The following is a 24,591-nucleotide window of genomic DNA, read 5'->3' on the forward strand; positions in this document are numbered from 1 at the left end:
CACTCTTAATTTATGACCTGTTACACAGGATGGGTGCTCACGCTATTTTTTTTTTTACAAGAAAATATTGCAAACATTCTTTCACACATTGTCTTTCCTACTAGACAAACTTAAATTGCCTTTTGTGAAAAGAGGGACTTCATTAAATAAGCTCTGTCAGAGGTTAAAAACCAGTCTCACAGTGAAAAGTTGCCACTGGTCAATTCTGAAGCTGAGTTCAGATAAAACCAATCAGATGGCAGAGTTTTGAGACTGGACTCCAAGTCTTTCTTATCTGCTGAAGGTCTGTCAGCGGTTAAAAAAACTTGGTTTGAAAACCAGTCTCACAGTGAAAAGTTGCCATTTGCAATTCTGAAACTGAGTTCAGATACAACCAATCAGATGGCAGAGTTTTGAGACTGGACTCCAAGTCTTTCTTATCTGCTGAAGGTCTGTCAGAGGTTAAAAAACTTGGTTTGAAAACCAGTCTCACAGTGAAAAGTTGCCATTGGTCAATTCCGAAGCCGAGTTCAGATACAACCAATCAGATGGCAGAGTTTTGAGACTGGACTCCAAGTCTTTCTTATCTGCTGAAGGTCTGTCAGAGGTTAAAAAACTTGTTTTGAAAACTAGTCTCACAGTGAAAAGTTGCCATTGGTCAATTCTGAAACTGAGTTCAGATACAACCAATCAGGTGGCAGAGTTCCGAGACTGGACCAAAGTCTTTCTTATCTACTGAAGGTTTGATTAATCTTATTGTGTAATGTTTTATTTTTTGAGCAAGGGGAAGGAGTAAATGTCACATTGACACAATTATAGGTCATAATGCCACTTTCCAAGCTTTTGAAGGTGGAGGCAGGCCCATGGTGCCCTTTCAATGCATTACTGGAGGCACAGGAGGGTAACAGGGTAGAACCACTGACCTTCAGAAGCCAGCATTATAGCTTTCCCACAAGTAAGAATTTTACATCTAAAGTGAGTTTTGTTAACCAAAATGATGAGAGGCAAGTAACATAAAGATGGCGACCTTATCCACCTAGCAACGGAGGCCCCTTATTTAAAATATTTAGGCAGCATCAAGCATAGCAGCTGAGTAGAGAAATGAGTTGACACTTTTATCAATTCAAATCAAGAATAGTTAAAGGGAAACTACTCAAATATTATTTGCAAGACTTTCATTTAGTATATAAAGCTGACGAGAAAAAAAAACATAATTTAAGGAGGCCACTCGCATTGATTATACATGCAAAACAGTGTGACACCTGTAACTAATGTCTATCTATATCTAACTTACTTTTTATCAGATAAAAAAAAGGGATACATTCATTAGCATAAAAATTATTTTGTATATGCTTTAGAGCACAGCTTTGACTTATTGCTCTGTAACACCTTGTTTCAAAAGAATTTCAGCATGAATTATAGGTGAATAAACAATTGTTTTTAATGATCTTAGATATACTGTAAAGTCAACCATTGAGACATGTACCTGACCTATTATTTGAAACCATTCCCTTGAGATTGGAAATTTAATTTAAATGTTAAGTCTGAAATAGTTGTAACTCCTTTGAAGAAAAAGGAAATGTAAAAGTTTCACATGAAACTATAATAATATGGTCCACCTTTTAAACTAACTGGACAAAAATTTTTAAGAAAACTTTTAAACTTATTGACACCACTTTAAAAAAATTTTTTTAAAAAGTCATTGATTCATTTCATTTATAGAGGAGTATACCGTAAAATCATCAATATTTGTTGAGTGTAAATTTTCAGGGATTTCCTGTTACATCAACTTATGAAAATAAACCTGAAAGAACAGATAAAATTCCAATCACCTTCATCTTTAAAATCAAAGAAATTTTGTTTAGAAAAAGACATTTTGGCAAAAAGCATGAATTGTTATGACAACTAAGTTTAATAATTGTACAGTATACAAACTCTTTCATGTTTACTTACCATAGAGTATAAAACACAAACAATGGATAGTAGAAGGTTCCTTTCTCTGGGTAGTGTTTCAAAGTAAAGAATATAGCGTAACAGAACCAAATGAAGCCAATAATACGCATAGCGATGAGGGCGTATCCTGGTGGACTCTCGTACAGGTAGAGTACAAGACCTGGGTCAAATATCTGAAATGTGCGAAAAAAAAATTCATTTGAATCTATTCAAAAAGTATATCACTATATATCACATAAGGATATGCCCAGCAATTTGTCTATTTCTAAAACCTTAAAATGGTACAAAACTAAGTGCATTTTCTGTTCAAGGTTTTACAGATATGAGCCGTGCCATGAGAAAACCAACATAGTGGGTTTGCGACCAGCATGGATCCAGACCAGCCTGCGCATCCGCGCAGTCTGGTCAGGATCCATGCTGTGCACTAACAGTTTCTCTACTTCCAATAGACTTTGAAAGCGAACAGCATGGATCCTGACCAGACTGCACGGATGCGCAGGCTGGTTTGGATCCATGCTGGTCGCAAACCCACTATGTTGGTTTTCTCATGGCATGGCTCATATATTTCATCTTACAAAAATCTTTCTTTTGTTTTCCATCATTTGATTTTCAATATTGTACTTCCAATTTTGGTTTCCCAACCCAACTGCATTTTTCAAGTACTTGTTGCAAAAAAAATCTCCAGTTTCCTCTTTATATCGAGGAAAAAAACATAGCATACTTAAATTTTACCACCAACTTTTGATCTACTTAAAACCACATTTTTTTCAAATAATCCTTGACACTACCATACTTTTTGAAAAGTGATCCATTTATTAAGTTAAATGTATTCATATTAACATTTATACTTATAAACATTTTCTACCATTCAGAGCAGCAGTTTAAGACCTAACAGTCTACATTTTCCTTAATACTAAGTTTACAGCTAAAGGGAGAGAACTACTACTGAAAAATATGACCTTATATAGCCAAGCAATATCTGCATTCCATATTTCATAAAAAAAGAAGATAATTGTAAAAATTACTAACAGTACAAAATAAAACAGACTAAAGAATCTTTGTTCATCTTAAAAGCTGGTAAGTCTTTATGTTTCATCAGTGGCTAAAGAAAAATAACACAAAATGTTACTAGGAACTCTTAACAAGACTAGAAATGTACATTTTTTGTAAAAAAAAAATCAAGTAGTGAAATAACATCTGAGATTTCTATTTTTTTCCTGATGTAATCTGATTTCTACCTTTTTTGTATTTCTATAGGTGACACAAGTCTTTCTCAGTAAAAAAGCAGAAGCAGGGTTTTTAAGCTTATTAACCCTTACCCTGCTAAATTTCGATAATGAACTTGTCCATCTTTCAATTTGGACAGCACCATTAGCTGTTAGAAGGGGTGGATACAAGAAAAGATGCTGACTGAATGACGAACAGTGCAGATCTTGATCAGACTGTATGGATGTGCAGGTTGAACATGATCTACACTGGTCGCAAAGGCAGAATCAATCGTGTCAAGCATGATAAGGGTTAAAAACTTCCATATCTACTTACGATAGCCTCCCAGACAAAGATGACAATATACACTATTGTATATAAAGTCATAAAGACGGAGATTTTTACAGTGGACGCCATGCTCAGCTTTCCGCGGGTGATCGTATATCCCTTTCCAATCAAAATCAACATCAGCAAAAAGATCATAATGCTGACAGACTCAAATGCTCTCGCTGAAACAGAACAAAACATAAAATTAATTTCAAAAAATTACACCATAATTTAGATACAGTTGAACTTGATTCACTTGAACTTGGATAATTCAAACGGACCCTTCACTCGAACTCATTGTCAGGTCCCGCCAAAATCCCTATACAGGGTTTCCACGGGGCACAATTTTTTTTTCGCCACTTAAATTTTTTAAAGAAAAAAGGTGCGCGGGGAAGAGGATTAATAATGTTGAAAAAATTAAAATTAATATAATATCACTCAATTAGTTCAGTTTTTTAAATTTATTTTCTATATTCCACAAATAACTCAACAAGCAGATGCATACACATTAACATTGATTTATCATGTAAAGATAAGTAGTCAGTTCAAAATTATAGATATCTATACCATTATTTTTCAATCTCTTTTTCATTTCATACTTTAACTGTACAATCTGCTCTCGAACCAGTCTATCCTAATATCACATTGAGTCAAAAAATAGGTTTTGATCTTAATTCTCAACCATTTTCAAAACAAATTTATAAAACTATCCTTATATATAGTTTGCCAATTTTGAATTATCTCCCTTTAATGGTCATTTTTCACTACTAAGATGTTTCTAAAACATGAACATTTAGCTCTTTAATTTCTAACTTTTTATTTCAAAATTTATATAAGGTCATTTATCCAAAACAGCGTGTTTTATTTTACTTGACGACTTTTGAAAAGCTGTACATTATACAGTATATAATGTATAGTTTTCGATGACTCGAACTACCTATAACGTGAACATATTGTGCCGGTCCCATCAAGTTTGAGCGAGCAAAGTTTCACTGTATTTTATCAGATAGTGTTCTGTAAGTATATTCAGCTTGGCTAAATACATTAACAAAACAAGGTAAGTAAAGCTATTGTCACTACAACTTGTAACATCCAGTAAAAACCATTTTTAGTAACACTGTGTTAAACCTAACCCTTAGGCTTTATGAGCAGCATGGATCCAGATCAATGCACATCTATACCGTTTGTTAATCCCTTCATCCATACTGTCCGTTTACCATTTATTAGTTTCAGCATTTGTATGCATCTGACAAGAGAACAGTATGGATCCAGTTCAGACTGCAGGGATGTGCAGACTGACCTGGATCCATACTGGCCGCAAAGCACAAACGTTGATTTTCGCAGAGTGACTTTCATTTGTTAAACTTTAAATGGCACTGACTAAATATTCATACCATGTTTACTGATTCTTTTATTAATGACCAAACACACAGTAATGTTTATAAACACAAATATATGTTTATTTTATGCTTGCATAGATACTGTGTAGTAATTGTTCATAAATTCAAAATCTGAAATTTGGGCACACATAATGTATCTTTACTCTGAAGGCACACCAACACTGTATATGCTATATTGTGACTTTGTAGCTTCAAGTTAGTATATGGTACAAAATCCGAACTGACCACTATAAAACAACCCAAACAATGCAGAAAATGGCATTTAACAATACTACCCATTAATACTACTCAATATTTTCCGAAGAAAATGAAAACTGTGTTTGACCTATCATCCAGAGCATTTCATTTAATACCATAAAGATTACCTCCCCTTAACTATAAATACTGTCCTGCTTGAACAAGTACAGTAAAGAAAGACTAAGCGAAAGTACATATTTTACATTGTACTTTAACCAAAGAGAAAACATGTTCAACTTGTTTTGAGTATTATTCTAAGATTATTTTCACAGAAGTGAGTATGATAAATGGATATATTCCCAGTTACAACAGTTATGCTTCTTTCCAAGTTTAGCTCCAAAAACTCCCAAGTTTTAAGTGGAAATTTTCTATGCTAAGGAAAAGTCACATAAAACAACAGTTACCTCCCTTGTATTACAAAACCTCCTGTAGCCATTACCTGCATATTTAGTTGATCTAAGCTTCCATTCTAGACCGTCATTTCCATAGATACCATAACCGACTGACATGAGGAACAGATAAAATGTCCACAGAAATACTGACACCATGTACATTTTGTATGTCGTATGCCATAGCTGACGATTTCTTAAAAGCACTGAAATAAAAACAGCGATACCCTTTGTATACATGTATGTCGTAGGCTGTAGCAGACAACAAAGATGTAAACATGTTTGTGAAAGATATTTATAGGTATTTAGATATGTATCAGGGAAGTCCTACAGTTAAAATAAAGTTGAATCTCAGTACCTCAAATTCCAAGGGATCGAACATTTTACTTCAAGATAACTGAAATTTGACTTAAAATGATATTTTGTGCACACGCTTTCGAGACCGGACTTGACAATGTTTGCAAGATAGCCAAAATTTAGAGATAAGCGTGTTCGAAATATCTAGTTTCAACTGTATAACTCGGCTGAAGAAACAAGTATATATTCTCAGTTCAAAGCTAATTAGTAATTTCATTAACAACACACAATGACGACACACACGATACGAAATTTACACAGCAATATGGAAATATACTGATGTTAAACTTTACAGAGACTAAAAAGTCTATTGTTGCAATTCAATAGCCCTGTACCTTTATGGCTAAACTGCTAATCAATTGATTTTTCAGATTCTTTGTGGCACAAGCTAATCATAACTTCACATACTGATATCTGACCCTTTACGTTTCCATATTCACTGGTAATGTTACCAGTTTCTTTAACAAAAACTGTCTTTAACAATGTAGACAAGCTATCTATATTTTGAGGAGTAGGTCAGAATTTTCAGGTAGACTGCCCAGTGTTCCTGTGGTAAATGTGGACTACAAAAATCTTGGGATTTGAGTTCGATTCCCTGATCCTTCAACAAAGTTCCTAACAATCTTTTGGATGAGACTTTATACTAAGGGAGATAGCTTTTGAAATTGGAGCACCTTCTGAATCTACCATTATCATCCTTAAAGTTGAATATCTAACAAGGACCAAGTTGTTCAAAATTTTAACTGGTAATTAAGCGAATAAAAATGGTTGATTAACTTTTAGGGTTACATTTCACTTTTTTAGAAGACTGAATAAATCAAATTTATGAGTTAAGGAGTTTGAACACCTATAAGTCTTTGCAGTTAATTCAAAACATCAAACTAGTTCTTCCCACCAAGACATATTTTGAATCAAAATTTAACTTAGTGATTAACTTAACATCCAGTTCGAGTTTCGAACAACTGGTGCTCATGAGAGAGTATAAATAAACTTAGAAACATGCAAACATCACTTACCAGCACAAATGATGGAAAGAATACTCAGTATTACATAGGCAATCAAAAATGCAATGTCTATTGGCAGGATATCTGAAATGGAGAAAAAAAGCACTTGACAGCTTTCATTTGTACATGTACGAAAATTACATTACGAAGGTGACTGCTCAACAGATTTCTGCAAACACTAAGAACAAGACAATAAATGAAGAATTTGATCCCCTGGTATGGCTTATATTCTTCTTGAAAGAAGACAGTAAATCAGAAGTAATCATCCTTCCTACACCTCCTGATACATGTGGGTAGGCTGATGTTTTCTTTCTGTAACCTGCTGATTGAATTATTGATGCCTTGGATTGATACAACAAATTACACCAGTTTTAGTGCACTAGCTGTAGTGCAAATGAACCTTTGCAAAAACAAGAGGCAAGTTTTTGTTAAAATATTTGTCAATTAAAGTCATCTGACACAGACATTATTTCAATGGAAGCAACACCTTTACTGCAGAAATAACTGTGTCTTCCAAGCTTTTAATGTTGGAGGAAGATCTATGGTGCACATTATTTCAGGCACAAGAGAGTATCATCATTAACCCTTACCCTGCTGAATTTCTAAAATGGACCGGTCCATCATTCAATTTTGGCAATACCACTTATTTATCAAAGGGGTGTTCACTGAAATTTTACTGACTGAATAGCGGACAGTGCAGACCATGATTAGCTTGCAGGGATGTGGAGGCTGATCTTGGTCCGCACTGGTCGCAAAGTAAAATAACTTGCCACCAGCAGACTGAAGGTTAAAACAACCAAAATACAACCTTCACAAAAAAAGAATTAAAGACCCTAACTCACAACTGAAAGCTACGCAATACCTCCATAAACAGTAGTGGGTAGAGTTTGAGGCCCTAGCCGCGAGCGTTAAAACATGAAAGACACACGTTAACAGCAGAGTATTGAAACATTACCATGGCAGGTAAAAATTACGTACAGAATTCATCTGCTGAATATTCTCTGTGTAGATAGTCATCCTCGGCACCATTGGTCATGTGGATCTTGTACTTCAGACTTATACCTACAGGCTGTAAAACATAAATATTTATCTTAAACATTTCTATCAAATACTTAACTTTTAGTTAAAACATTACTACATTTTTATCTTTTTAAGTATTCTTTTTTTATATAAATCTGTCTACAAGGGAAGTTTTAGCTTGATTTATTGTAATTTAGTATTATAAAGAAAATAGGAAAAAAAAGTGTTTTTATGCATAAGAAGTGTACATGTATAAGCTGTATTGTCGAGCCTGTCTTACATGGCAAAATTTAACCAAGACACTATAGTGGAAGAAAATAAGAGGGTAAAAAGTAAAATTTAAAACTTATCATCAAAGATTAATGAGAAAAATATGGATATTTAATTGTATATCAGACAGGCATAAGGCAGTGAACTGGTAATGGCAAATGGCAATTTCTGTACAACTGTATAATTACTATTCAACATTTTTTGAGTATATGATAAACACAGTCAGCTGAAACTGCATACAGATACAAGGATAATATTGCTGATCAAAAAACCTTAAAAATCTTAGGATATCCCGAACAGCTTTTAACAAAATTACAATTTTTACAAATATTTAACCAAAATCGACAAACTTCAATTCAAGAAAAATATATTCCAAAGGAAAAATTTCAGAGGAAAAGGTGAAGAAACGTATTTCTAAGAATGCAGGTAATCATGATGAAATTGACAGTTCTTATTTCAGGTCCAATACCTGATGCCAGATTTGACATTACCACATAAATGTAAGTATCACTACTGAAAGTAAATGTGCAGTGAAGATGTTAATACAAGACACTTCATACTTTAAGTTAATATAATTTTCTTAAATAATTCATGGCTCTGTATTCTAAACTTCTTATGAAATATGCATATACAAAGTATTCAAAAGATCTCACTGCAGAGAAATATCAATGAGCTTCTAGGCATGAAATTAAAGAAATAAACATCTCTTTTTGCTGAAATCAGGTTCCAACAAATCCAACTTTGGTTTGATTAAGTAAATTCATAATAGCCTATTGCTTAAATTTCATGCCAACTACAAGGTATGCAAACACTAACACATAATTTTGAAGGTCTTACAACTCTTTTTGAAATCATTTCAATATCAGATCTGCAGTCTTTGATAATCAAGGCCATAGCAAAATTCTTGTGTACAATTGTAGGCTATTTTTTTTTTCTCATTCTATAAATCTTTTAAATCAGAATGCTATTTTCACTATAAGAGCCATGCCATGAGAAAACCAACATAGTGGCTTTGCGACCAGCATGGATCCAGACCAGCTTGCACATCCGCGCAGTCTTGTCAGGATCTATGCTGTTCGCTAATGGTTTTTCTAATTGCAATAGGCTTTGAAAGCGAACAGCATGAATCCTGACCAGACTGCGCAGATGCGCAGGCTAGTCTGGATCCATGCTGGTCGCAAAGCCACTATGTTGGTTTTCTCATGGTGCTGCTCAATTGATATTCTGTAAGTCTTTAACAGAATCTAATTATCTAACTGAGTTATTAATGTTTTTCTTATACACTTAAAGACAAAAATCTGTAAACAGTTTACAACACATTATACTCAGTACCCTATCTAAATAATTTTTTTTCAAGATAAAACTCCTCAATGATATTGAAAACTTTTATGAAGTTATTGTTACCACCCTCTGAAGTCAGAATATGTAAGAACATGTACAGTAAAACATGTATTATAGTACTTAAGAGCGGTTGTGGCAGTTTTGGGTAAAAAAAAATCCCAGTAATAGAATTTGTTCAAACTTTGTATATGAACATAGTGTCATGTTAGAAACAGAATTATGAAAAACAAGAGTGCCAGAATGTCACAATATACGCCCGTCACAGCAAATTTCTTTACTCTAGCACCTGTATTTGCAAATGGAATTTTAATTTTGTGGTTGTTTAGTAATCATTGTAAGTCTTTTGTTTTTCTAAGTCCACAAAAAAACTCTTACCAGGTAGAGATACCTTAAAATACACCTAAAATTTGAAAGTAACATCTATGTTGTACCACAGAAAAGTGGTCTTGTTTTTTCCGTACGGTCAATTATAAAAAAGTTACAATATAAGTTATTTATAGTAACAACTAAGGGAAGGTAATCTTAACAAAAAAAAACAAAACAAGAGCTGTCTCCATAGGATGACACATGCCCCCGATGGCACTTTGAATGAATATATAGTTATGGCCAATGTTAGAGTTTAGGACCTTTGACCTACGGAACTGGGTCTTGCGCGCGACACATCGTTTTACTGTGTCACACATTAATGCGTAGGTATTTTAAAATCCATGTATGAATGACAAAGATATGGACCGGACACGCCTATCAATGCACTATCATGAAAAATGACCTTTAACGTCTAAGTGTGACCTTCACCTTTGAGCTACAGACCTTGGTCTTGCGTGCGACACGTCGTCTTACTGTGGTACACATTCATGCCAAGTTATTTGAAAATCCATCCATCGATGACAAAGATATGGACCGAACACGCCCATCAATGCACTATCTTTTAAAGTCTAAGTGTGACCTTGACCTTTGAGCTACGGACCTGGGTCTTGCGCGCGACACGTCGTCTTACTGTGGTACACATTCATGCCAAGTTATTTGAAAATCCATCCATCGATGACAAAGATATGGACCGGACACGCCCATCAATGCTCTATCCTTTAACGTCTAAGCGTGACCTTGACCTTTGAGCTACGGACCTGGGTCTTTCGCGCGACACGTCGTCTTACTGTGGTACACATTCACGCCAAGTTATTTGAAAATCCATCCATCGATGACAAAGATATGGACCGGACACGCCCATCAATGCACTATCCTTTAACGTCTAAGCGTGACCTTGACCTTTGAGCTACGGACCTGGGTCTTTCGCGCGACACGTCGTCTTACTGTGGTACACATTCACGCCAAGTTATTTGAAAATCCATCCATCGATGACAAAGATATGGACCGGACACGCCCATCAATGCACTATCCTTTAACGTCTAAGTGTGACCTTGACCTTTGAGCTACGGACCTGGGTCTTTCGCGCGACATGTGGTCTTACTGTGGTACACATTCATGCCAAGTTATTTGAAAATCCATCCATCGATGACAAAGATATGGACCGGACACGCCCATCAATGCACTATCCTTTAATGTCTAAGTGTGACCTTGACCTTTGAGCTACGGACCTGGGTCTTGCGCGCGACACATCGTCTTACTGTGGTACACATTCATGCCAAGTTATTTGAAAATCCATCCATCGATGACAAAGATATGGACCGGACACGAAAATTGCGGACAGACTGACAGACCGACAGACAGACTGACAGACGGTTCAAAAACTATATGCCTCCCTTCGGGGGCATAAAAAAAAAAATCCAAAAAAAAATTGTAAGTCCACACAAAAATCTTAACCAGGTAGAGATTGGTCAAAATACACCTCATAATTGGATGTAGCATGCATGTTGTACTACAGAAAAGTGGTCTCGATTTTTCCCTACGACTAGTAATGAAAAAGTTACAATATAAGCTATTTATAGTAACAACAAAGGGAAGTAATTCTAAAAAGGGAACTGCGCATGACACTTCGTCTCATGATGGTGTATAATTGTGCCATCAAGTTACATCAAAATCCCTCCATGCATGAAGAAGAAATGCTTCGGACAAAGTCATTTTTGTATCTGACCTTTGGCCTCTAAGTGTGACCTTGACCTTAGACCTAGGGACCTGGTTCTTGCGCATGACACTCCGTCTCGTGGTGGTGAACATTTGTGCCAAGTTATATCAAAATCCCTCTATGCATGAAGAAGAAATTCTCCGGACAAGGTTTTCATTCTTGTATCCTTTGACCTCTAAGTGTGACCTTGACCTTAGACCTAGGGACCTGGTTCTTGCGCATGACACTCCGCCTCGTGGTGGTGAACATTTGTGCCAAGTTATATCAAAATCCCTCCATGCATGCAGAAGATATGCTCCGGGCAAAGTTTTCTTTCTTGTGTCCTTTGACCTCTAAGTGTGACCTTGACCTTAGACCTAGGGACCTGGTTCTTGCGCAAGACACTCCGACTCATGATGATGAACAACTGTGCCAACTTTCATCAAAATCCCTCCATGCATGAAGAAGATATGCTCCGGACAAAGTCATTCTTGAATTTGACCTTTGACCTCTAAGTGTGACCTTGACCTTAGACCTAGGGACCTGGTTCTTGCGCATGACACCCCGTCTCATGATGGTGAACAACTGTGCCAAGTTTCATCAAAATCCCTCCATGCATGTAGAAGATATGCTCCGGACAAAGTCTGTGGAGGCCGCCCGCCCACCCGCCCGCCAGCCAGGGGCGTTCCCATAATACGTCCCTTTTTCAAACGGTTGTATAAAAATGAAAGGTCACCATGTCTGTTCTTGAGTTTTCAGCCCTTGAATATGCAAATTTGAAGAAAAATTCAGTTTTAAAGGCAGATAACTCCTAAACAAGCACGGTGACCTATGACTGTTTTGCATTTTTCTGTTTCTAACATGAAACTGTGTTCATATACTAGTACAAAGTTTGAACAAATTCTATTATTGGAAAACTTTTGCCCCATGTTTCATACAATAAACTGCAGCAAGTGTCTTTAAAAACCAAATCAATGAAAGCTTTGTCTGAACAAGATGATTAAATACTTAAATATGAGTATCAAATGACAAAGTAAAGAAATTCATTTATCAACATATATCTAATGGGAAAATATCAGTTTAAAAATGACTATTCATGCCCTTACACAGCAATTTTTGTACATAATACAATACATGTAATATATGTTTTGACAAAAAAAAATGAATTCTGAAACCAAACATTTTACTCCTGCAGGTCTATATTCAGTCAAGGTAGACTCTATTGTCAGTCGATACTGTGAAAAATGATTTTAGGAAATCATTTACATAAATTATTCATTATGGTAATTTAAGCTATCTAGATATGTAAGACTAGATTTAAGTCTTAATTTCACAGGTTTGAACAGGTCATGGTCACAATTAGCCCTGCTAGCAGCTACATGACACAAACTAAACAGGTCCTGTCTAGGTTTCTTTAGTTTCAAATATGTACATGTATTTAATGATAAACAATAAAGACAAGATGATGTTGAAACTTTTTATGGTAAATGACTTGACAAATTTCGTAAGTATTTGACTCTATCTAGCCTAATATAAGCTTTATCACTGACCTTTTTTCTTTGGGACCTGCTTTTGCAGCCACCTGTAGAAAGCTGCCATTTTTACAAAGGTTTGACAAAGGTTTTTCAGCTCAATTTCAATAAAGGATTAAGTAAAAATAGTCTGTTATCCAAACCAGTGTTCCTGAAGCCTGTACTGGTACTAACTTGTCACACACACCATCCTCAGAGCTGGAGGAGGACTGACTTAAGATGGACCATTACAGAGATCATTGCCTTGCCTGAAGATTGAATGGAGCCTTCTTGACCGGCTGTTTTGTATCAAACCACAATCAATAATAAGAGCTGTCAGTGGACAGCACGCTCGACTATTCTCTGTGCTTGATAGTATAATATAAGCAATGAGTAAAACTTTAACATTACAATAAGCATATTCTAAGTCGAAAAGGGGCCATAATTCAGTCAAAATGCTTGATAGAGTTGCCTCCTCCTTTTTACAGACTGGGGTCATGATGGTTAACAAGTATGCAAAATATGAAAGCAATATCTCAATGGACTTTGAAAATATTTGGGGTGGTACGCAAACTTTAACATTTGTGTGACGCTCACGCCAATTGTTGGCCAGTTAAATGTTCTAAAAATGTTTATAAAAATTCTGACATATCTTTGAAAGCACTATATGCACTGACCCTCACTGATGTGAGTTCGAAGCTCACTTAGGGTGTAGAATTCTTCATGTGAGGAAGCTATCCAGCTGGCTTACGGAAGGTCAGTGGTTCTACCCAGGGGCCTGCCCATGATGAAATAACGCCTAAAGGGCACCTGCGGTATTCCTCTACTATGGAAAGCTGGGAAGTTGCCATATACCAATAACTGTGTCGGTGTGACATTAAAACCCCCAAAAAACAAAAACTGTATGTGTTATTTTCTATTTTTGTTTGACTATACTTCATTAAGTTTATACTACAAGAGGGCCATGAAGGCCCTGTATCGCTCACCTGACCTATTGACCTAAAGATCATCAAGATAGTTTCATTAAGATATGGTCATAAATGTGGCCTCTAAAGTGTTAACTAACTTTTTCTCTGATTTGACCTGGTGACCTAGTTTTTGACCCCACATGACCCAGATCCGAACTTGACCTAAAGATCATCAAGACTAACATTCTGACTAAGTTTCATGAAGATACAGTCATAAATGTGGCCTCTAGAATGTTAACAAGCTTTTCCTTTGATTTGACCAGGTGACCTAGGTTTTGACCCCACCTGACCCAGATTTGACCTTGACCTATAGATCATCAAGATTAACATTCTGACCAAGTTTCATTAAGATATGTCATAAATGCGGCCTCTAGAGTGTTAACTAGCTTTTCCTTTGATTTGACCTGGTGACCTAGTTTTTGACCCTACATGACCCAGATTCAAACTGGACTTTGAGATGATCATGATTAACATTCTGACCAAGTTTCATGAAGATACAGTCAAAAATGTGGCCTCTACAGTGTTAACAAGCTTTTCCTTTGATTTGACGTGGTGACCTAGTTTTTTACCCCAGATGACCAAATATCAAACTCATCTAAGATTTTATTTAGGGTAACATTCTGACCAAGTTTCATTAAGATTGGGCCAAAATTGTGACCTCTGGAGTGTTAACAAGCTTTTCCTTTGATTTGACCTGGTGACCTAGTTTTTAACCCAGATGACCCAATATCAAACTTGTCCAAAATTTTATTGAGGGTAACATTCTGACCAAGTTTCATAAAGATTGGGTCAAAATTGTGACCTCTAGAGTGTTAACAAGCTTTTCCTTTGATTTGACCTGGTGACCTAGTTTTTGATCCCAGATGACCCAATATCTAAATCATCCAAGATTTCATTGAGGGCAACGTTCTGGCCAAGTTTCATAATTAAGATTGGGCCAAAATTGTGACCTCTAGAGTGTTAACAAGCTTTTCCTTTGATTTGACCTGGTGACATAGTTTTTGACCCCAGATGACCCAATATCAAACTCGTCCAAGATTTTATTCATTAAGATTGGGTCAAAACTGTGACCTCTAGAGTGTAAACAGTCAAATTGTTGATGACGGACGACGGACGGATGACTGACGACGGACGATGACAGACGATGGACACAGGGCGATCACAAAAGCTCACCTTGAGCACTTCGTGCTCAGGTGAGCTAAAAAATCAAAGTAGGCTACAATGTCATGAAAAAGTGAAGTTTAATACATGACAAATTTTGACATTATGCAATTCAAGAGTAAAAAAATACTGCATGAATTCTGCAAATCTTGAAAAACTGTCATAGCACACTCTATTATACATAATGGACATTGGTGTAATGAAAAATTATCCTATGTTTTTTTCAAAGTTCACTGTCTTATGGATGAAACAGTACGATGTTATTCAGGCCCCATGTTCACAAAACATTTTCAATCTTAGTTGAGTTTGATAATGAAGCTTTCTTTGTCAATTATATCAAAATTGCATGTTTTAAAACTAAATTTTTAGTTAATAACTATTTTCAAGTGACTATTCAGTATTGGTGGTCAATCTCATTTGGAATTTAATAAAACTGATACTATTTCAAACTCAAACTCAGCTGAGACCTAAAAATGTTTTGTGAACATCAGGTGTTTGTAAACAATTACATTAACTGAAGCAAACAGATAAACATATATATATATATATATATATAAAGATACATGTAACTACTCAGGCTCTTAGGAATATACATAATGCAAATATATAAGTTCTGGCTACATGTTATAACTACATATACATTCTGGATACATGCAATTGGTTAGCAAGCAGAAAAATTATTAAAAATGAATGTATATATAAATCATAATTGAGATTTCATATATGAACATGCACAGGTATGTGTAACAATTTCTTTTTTATTTCAAAAGGAGTCAGGGACGTCAAAATTCAAAAGATTGCAAACTTTACACGATTAGGGCATTCCCACACAATATGTACTTATAAAATATTAATACCAGTTTTAGATATGTAATTCAAAAACATCAAGCAGTGGCTAATAACTACAAATGGGTTTTCTACACATATTCATCTTGAAATCTCAATCTATTGACAGCAAAAAGCAATAAACAATGCCAGCAAAAATACATGTACATTAAGCTTCTTGTAATGCAAAAGTAATACAATTAATGACAAAGCATAAACATGTAACAACATTTTCTCAGATACTTTATTAAGTCCACTTATAACAAGAGCTGTCCGTAAGACAGCCAAGCTCGACTATTCGAAATATTGTCACAGAAGCAGGAAAATATTACCCAAAAAGGTTAAATATCAAAAGAGTTTTAAGTTCAAAAGGGGGCATAATTTGACCAAAATGCATATCAGTTATGGGACTTGCTGCTATCAACTAGTTTTATAACCCCGAAGGCACATGTGAAGTTTCAATTCAATATCTGCATTAGTTTTGGAGATAGAAACTCGCATGTAAAACTTTAACCAGAATTTTCAAAGTCCAAAAGGGGGCATAATTTTCCCAAAATACATGCCAGAGTTATGGGACTTGACCCAGTGAGGTTGGTAATTGATCTAGAAAAAGAAAAAATAAGTTTCAAATCTATATGCCTTTTAGTAATTGCCGTATGTACTTGCACGCAAAACTTTAACCAGTATTTTCTAAGTCCAAAAAGGGGAATAATTTGCTCAAAATACATGTCAGAGTTATGGGACTTGATCCAGTGAGGATAGTAATTGATCTAGAAAAAGAAAAAGTAAGTTTCAAATCTATATGCCTTTTAGTAATAGCTGTATGTACTTGCACGCAAAACTTTAACCAGAATTTGCTAAGTCCAAAAGGGGGCATAATTTGGCCAAAATGAAGGTCAGAGTTATGGGACTTGCTGCTATCAACTAGTTTTATAACCCCGAAGACACATGTGAAGTTTCAAATCAATATCTGCATTAGTTCTGGAGATAATAACTTGCATGTAAAACATTAACCAAAATTTTCTAAGTCTAAAAGGGGCATAATTTGCTCAAAATACATGTCAGAGTTATGGGACTTGACCCAGTGAGGTTGGTAATTGATCTAGAAAAAGAAAAAATAAGTTTCAAATCTATATGCCTTTTAGAAATAGCTGTATGTACTTGCACGCAAAACTTTAACCAGAATTTTCTAAGTCCAAAAGGGGGCATAATTTGACCAAAATGAAAGTCAGAGTTATGGGACTTGGTGCTATCAACTAGTTTTATAACCCCGAAGACACATTTGAAGTTTCAAATCAATATCTGCATTAGTTTTGGAGATAGTAACTTGCATGTAAAACTTTAACCAAAATTTTCTAAGTCCAAAAGGGGGCATAATTTGCTCAAAATACATGTCAGAGTTATGGGACTTGACCCAGAGAGGTTGGTAATTGACCTAGAAAAAGAAAAAATAAGTTTCAAAGCTATATGACTTTAATTGATGGCTGTATGTACTTGCATGCAAAAACTTAACCAAGGTGTGACGCCGACGCCGACGCCGACGCCGACGCCGACGCCAGGGTGAGTAGAATAGCTAGACTATTCTTCGAATAGTCGAGCTAAAAAGCATAATTTGTGATGTCTGACTTAAAATTTTAGAGTTCCATAAAAGTTACTTGCAAACTATTTGGTGACCTTGTAGCCTTTAATATAAACTTACTGAGGTTTAAATTGTTTAAAAGAAGTTAATATTCATAGAGACATTTGAAATGATGAAAAAACAATCAAAATTTTACATTGGCTTTCACTTTTTTGATATCTGAGTTTTATATATGTTTTATCAAAATCTGTATACATAAAGACATCTACATTTTTGTACACAATAAGCTTTAAAGGGGCTGGTGTCCAGATAAAAGTCAAATTTTTAAAAATTTTCAAAACATATATAAAAGTCTACAGAGAATTAAAGAATAATGTCTAAATATAATTAGTCAATATTTTACTAGTATGAAATAAAATTAAGTAAATTCCTGAAACATTTGAAATTTTATCAAATATTTTTCTCATTGGAATGTTTTCATACACAGTATACAGACTACACAAAAATACTGTCTACATCCAACTTACTCACTTTGTTTTAACTTTTTATTTACAACTACAAACAAAATTTTAATGAAAGTATTTTCTAAAGTTCAAAATATTTTATAATAAATCCGAGTGAAAGCCCCTTTAAAAAATGGCAACATTTTTAGTGGGAAGCTGTGAAGTCTGGGCACGTGCGATTAGTACAACAAAATAGGCAAAGCAAATAATCAAAACTGGTCTCTTTAAAACCGAGTCATCAAAAAACAAGCAAAGCGAACATACAGCAAAATTTCCCATTACATGCCAAAACACAAAGCATCCCATAACCTGGGGTTAAAACAATGCAACATGAAAACAAAGCACTCTGTACCATTCATATCTGCAACTTGGCTCTAAATACAAAATGCAAGTAATCACAATGGCATAAGAGTTGTATAGTATTTGTAGACATTAAGGGGCCATACTTCTTTTAAAGTAGCGCTTATCAAGATGCATGACTTTATCTTTTCAAAAATAAAAAAAAGTAGCATCTAACTCAAGTTCAGCAGGGAATGGGATGGGATTCAATACATTTTCTTCTTTCGTATGAAAAAAAAATAGCATTAGAAAAAGTTGTTTTTTCTCTAAAATAAATGCAAGCAAGGAATTGTGGGAGTTAATAAAAATATCTCGAAATATAATTAACAAATACCATCTATTGCAGGGTCTTCTCTATGACTTTGAATTTCCCAGCTACTGCCTCAAGTTGCAAGTATGAATCAAGAGAAGCAATAAAAAATTTCCAACAAGCGGCAAATAAACAGAATATCCATGGGTGCGTATTTTTCTGTCTTGTTACCAACTTACAGTAAGTGGTCTACAATGTGCCACAGCGATATACCACCAACGTTCTCTTGCCGCTATGAACCTTCGTTCGTCTGTGCAATTATACTTCTGTATGCCATCAATGGTTTGCACTTTACATCCTGACGTTGTATCTAGAGTAATTATCTGATTATTACTCGGGTTCATGACCGCCTTTCTTTCGGTACAATTCTGTTGTTGGAAAGAGAGTGAAAAGGCACATGAATGAAAGGTGGTATACAATATCTATACTTCCGCAACGATGTAAAACTTACTGGAGTGCTAGACGGGTCGCAGCGACTCACGGCAATAAACCACCAACGTTCACGTGCTGCATTAAATCTTCTACCTCCAGAGCAGACGTACTTGTCAACACCATCAATGTTGTTAATAACACAGCCAGACAGGGAATACTGTGTAGTGAGGTAAATGATCTGGTTGTTTTGCGGGTCTAGAACAGCCACTTTCCCCGCACACGTCTGTTAGGATTTAAAAAATATGAGACTTCAGCTGTCAACGTCTTATTCCCTATCTACAGCAGAATAATCTTTTACCTAGAAACATTTAACAATAAACTTCAAATCGCTGACAATCTGAAAAGCAAGGAAATGTGTAAATTAGTGGACTACAATTTGTATACAATAAAAGGGCTTCTTTTTTCTTTCTCTTGTGCATAGGGAGCTAGACATATACTCCACTGATTTAGGAAAACTGATTTTGATTTTATCTGTCAAACATCAACAATGGTTAAATCACATTTTGGTAGAGCAAAAATAAATTTCAATTATTTTTTTTTTAAAACTGTTCCTTAACTATTCATTAAGAGTAAAGATTGATGTTTTCTTACTTTTTACAAAGCATTTTTTTGTTCTTTCATGAGCATATTCTGTAAACAGGACATCTTACGCATAAAAGAAGCTCTTTTATATCACTAAAGAAATATGAACAGACAGAAATGTAATAATGTAGGGAGACTATAAATGAGGACCTAATCTAAAACCTTTCTCCAACTACCAGAAGGAACTTGGAATCAAGTCAAGCTCATATCTTACATCGCTCGGATTTCTGACACATCGGCTTACAGCCACGTACCACCAACGTTCTCGCGAAGATCGAAAAATCCTTCCCCCTTCACAGTAATACTTCCATGTTCCGCCTATTTGTTTACTTATGCATCCAGAAACTGTACTGTTTGACGTAATCTGGATGTTCTGACTGGCCGAGAGTGGTACCAACTTCTGTGCACATGACTACGAAAAAATTTTGTTACATAAATCATCATTTCTACAACCTTACAACAATTCATGATTTCGTTCAACTCATTTTCAATAAGTTTTGAATAAAACTCAAAACTAAAACATTGAAAATGCATCTTCATCCTGGAAACAGATCACTTATGATGACTGAAACGAAAAGGGCAAAATAATATTGTTATTTTTGTGAAATTTGGGGTTTTGTGGAAACTGTTAGATGCAAAGTTAGTTCACTGCATCAGTATAGTTTTACATAAACTGCTCCTGTGAGTTAAGCTGAAGTGAAAATACATGACTTTCTTTGGTATTTAGTTCAAACTATTTCCCTAGTGCAGGCAACATTGCAAACTGTTACTCTGTAAATTTTAATACTGATAACAGAAATAGTCACATAGTTCTGACATTTTTAAAATCTAAATCTTCCAATGTTTGATAAAAGTTTGAGTTCCAAATAAGTTATATTATTTACTCATCAACATTATGTGATATGTTCAAATACACATCTTAATGAAAGTTTCTCTGAAAGGAACAAACTCATTTTTTGAAATGACTGGCCTCCAGACAAATATCACAAAATTACAATTTTCCAAACATTTGAAACGACTGGTGGAATATTTAACTTGATATTTTTATATAAATATTTTCAAGTGCATGATACAAAATGTACAAACTAATGCTAAATTTCTGTTATATTACAAGAGTATTTTGATGCAAGAGCTTTTCTACACAATTCTGTATTTTCATAAAGAAAATTCAGCCTAGAGCAAAAGCAATCCCCTTCATTCAACATTTTTTACAATTACTGACATGAGCATGTCCTTTAACAAATAAATAAAAAATATGCTTAATGTCTTTTACAATTTTGCCTAAGGTCAAATAATTTGAACTTCACCAAACGTTAAATGTTTTCAAAACAACTTTCGAAACAAGACCCATAACTCTTGTAAACCCTTACATCTGTTGGATCTCTATCACAATGACTGGCAGCCACAAACCACCAGCGCTCACGTGACGACCGGAATATTCGGCCACCTACACAATTGTACATCCCGGCACTTGTGATCGTACAACCGGAAAGACCGTACGAGGTGGTCAGGTTTATAATTTGATTATTGCTCACGTCCAGTACTGCCAATTTCTCTTTGCAGGTCTGTATTGAAATAATGCTGTATAATAATGTTATTAAAATATACATTATTATTATTATATTATTATTATTATTATACCAGATTTATATAGCGCCCTTTTCATGATCAATTTCACGTTCAAAGGCGCTTAACATAGTTCAAATGCAGCCACACAGGGCGCATAATTAATCCTCTACTAGTACAGACACAGAGCGATCTGACCTGAGGGACAGAGTGAGACAAAGCCCCCCCGACAGAGAGATCAGAAATCAGATACAGGCTTGTCCGGCTAACTTATCCTAGCTCGTTGCGAATAGACAGCCTGGTTCTTTAACGTGCCCAGTGTATAGCACTGATACACGCAAGGATTGCCTGGGTTCCTGACCAGTACACCTCTAGTTGGGTGGGAAACACTGAAAAGCGTTTCTGAAAATTCCCGAGTAGCTGCCGGGGATCAAACCCCCAACCTCAGGATTGGAAGGCCAGTGTGCAAACCACTGAGCTATCCGTCCACCACATCCAAGAATCATACAAAAAGATCAAAGCACAATACTATTTTAAGGAAGAAACAAGAGCACCGCCTTGCGGGTGCTGACGCTCATCTGATTTTTTTTTGTGTAATAGAAATATTGTCCTACCCATGATTTTCTAAGTCTAAAAAGGGCCATCATTCTTGCAAAAAGCAGGATAGAGTTATGTTTCTTGAAGTTCAGTGTCCACTTATGATGGTGAAAAACTGTTGCAAGTTTTAAAGCAATAGCTTTGATAGTTTATGAGAAAAGTTGACTTAAACATAATACTCAACCAAGAAAATGATTTTCTAAGTCCACAAGGGGCAATAATTATTGCAAAAAGCAGGATGGAGTTATGTTGCTTGCTGTACAGGGTCAGCTTATGATGGTGAACAAGTGTTGCAAGTTTCAAAGCAATAGCATTGATAGTTTAAGAGAAAAAGTTGACCTAAACATAAAACTTAACCAAGAAATCTGATATTTTCTAAGTCCAAAAAGGGCCATAAATCTTGCAAAAAGCAGGATGGAGTTATGTCTCTTGCTGTACAGGGTCAACTTATGATGGTGAACAAGTGTTGCAAGTTTTAAAGCAATAGCTTTGACAGTTTAGGAGAAAAGCTGACCTAAACATAAAACTTAACCAAGAAAACTGATTTTCTAAGTCCAAAAGGGGCAATAATTCTTGCAAAAAGCAAGATGGAGTTATGTTTCTTGATGTACAGGGTCTGCTTATGATGGTGAACAAGTATTCCAAGTTTCAAAGCAATAGCTTTGATAGTTTAGGAGAAAAGTTGACCTAAACATAAAACTTAACCAAGAAATCTGATATTTTCTAAGTACAAAAGGGGCCATAAATCTTGCAAAAATCAAGATGGAGTTATGTTTCTTGCTATACAGGGTCAGCTTATGATGGTGAACAAGTATTCCAAGTTTCAAAGCAATAGCTTTGATAGTTTAGGAGAAAAGCTGACCTAAACATAAAACTTAACCAGGCAACGCCGACGCAGACGCCGACGCCGACGCCGACAACCGCTCAAGTGATGACAATAACTCATCATTTTTTTTCAAAAAATCAGATGAGCTAAAAATGGACACATATTTTTACACAACATGAATTGTTTCCCCATTGTTGGCATTTAAAGAAAATTTATTTGTTAATAGTTATTTAATCAAAGTTTATCTGGCTTTAAAAAAAGTTAGTTAAAGAGTAAGGAAAGCCTGACAATAAGTTGATTTTATATGAAAGCCACCCTCAAGCCTTTTATAACGCTGAAAGAATTTTTAAAATCGGACCACTATTGAAAAAGATATGGCATTTTAATTTTAAGAAAATGGATGAACATGGAGGCAGCCATTTTAGTGTGTTTATGACGTCATTTACACACTGCTGAATTCTTTATTTTGCATATAACCTTTTAGATAGAATAATTTTCATGTTTCTTGAGTGTAAGGTGTAAAACATGATAATTTCTTCCATTATAGCCGAAATAAGCAGAGAAATTATTTTGCAGAAATAAGTAAATACAGTTTAAATGTGTATCTAAATATTTAACAAATCCGCCATTTTGTTTTTTGTTGCCACGGAAACAAAATGGCCACCAATTTGACCAAATATTTAAATGCTCATAACTTTCTCATTTTAACTCCGATTCTGAAACTTCTTTCACTTCGTTAAATGATTTAAGAAATCCCAGCAGACTAAATTAACATAAGAACAACGTTGCCTTTCCCTTTAAGGAAAATATGCATATTAAGCAGTTTCTCATGCTGCACTATCATATGATATGTATGATATTACAAGACGTCATTCTGTCCAATATGTTAGGTAAAATGCTTAATTCAAGAAAAACAATTACATAAAATTACATGCACTGAAGTCCTTAGAAGTCCTTTTTTTTACACAGCAGCTATTTGGACTTCCATATTACAGATTTTTATATTGACATTTGTTGAAGGAAATATACTCAGGTTTTTAGTGGACACTACAGAACAACATAAGAAGCATATAACATTAATCTGCAAAAGACTTAGTGCATCTTTCTGGATGTTAATTATCTTTTAATTATTATACTCATTAATGATAAATGTTTGTTCTTTAGCCTTTTTAATATTAATGGCCTACTGAATTCTAAATTTATGCAATAATAAACATTAAATGGCCTGAAATCTGATGTTGCACATCAAACATGAAATCTGCACGTCAATATGGAAAAATATTACTTAGTCTAACGGATAGTTCAAAGAGCATGCAATAAAGATACTTGTGTCACCATATCGAAAGCTGGGCCCTTCTGTTCCAACAAAACAGAAATATTTTTGCATAACCTTAAGTGTTTTTTTGTAACTATCCCATTAAATACACACTAATTATAATCTTTTCTCCAAAGGTATACCATATACAAATATTTGTATTATTTCTATTCATATACCATTTACTATTAAAGCTACATTTAACAGTCATATATTTCAACCCTATTTAGTGACGTCAGACAAAATATGCAATAGGCTCGTGCCTTCCAGTTTCTAAGAATAGACTATGTTAATAATAAAGACTTCATCATTTATTTTGTAAGAAAATCAACTGATCATTTAAATAGACGCTTTAAGTCATTACTGGCAGTATGCCAAACTGAAACAATAAATGCAGCAAAATAGACCATTACCAGGTTATTTAAAGTGTATTCTTACAATTTTAAAGCTTGGTAAACATAATTACTGATAATCCATAACATACAAGTGGCCCTAAATTTTACTCTTCAAAAATCCAGATCTGTGCTATAGT

General features: G+C 35.0%; 1 protein-coding gene across 2 annotated transcripts in view; it reads right to left on the reverse strand.

Annotated features, from left to right (window-relative positions):
• Positions 1–24,591, reverse strand: part of LOC123561782 (transmembrane protein 145-like) — a 72,715-nt gene that overhangs the window by 38,539 nt on the left and 9,585 nt on the right. For both annotated transcript variants that reach the window (XM_045354379.2, XM_045354380.2), the window contains exons 4-9: positions 18,921–19,109; positions 7,831–7,921; positions 6,865–6,936; positions 5,542–5,697; positions 3,475–3,647; positions 1,933–2,105 (exon numbers count right to left, since the gene is read on the reverse strand). In XM_045354379.2, the coding sequence (XP_045210314.1) occupies positions 1,933–2,105; positions 3,475–3,647; positions 5,542–5,697; positions 6,865–6,936; positions 7,831–7,921; positions 18,921–19,109 (854 nt within the window). The remainder of the gene's footprint in view (positions 1–1,932; positions 2,106–3,474; positions 3,648–5,541; positions 5,698–6,864; positions 6,937–7,830; positions 7,922–18,920; positions 19,110–24,591) is intronic.

Source organism: Mercenaria mercenaria, chromosome 10 (genome assembly GCF_021730395.1).
Source record: "Mercenaria mercenaria strain notata chromosome 10, MADL_Memer_1, whole genome shotgun sequence".
NCBI lineage: Eukaryota > Metazoa > Mollusca > Bivalvia > Venerida > Veneridae > Mercenaria > Mercenaria mercenaria.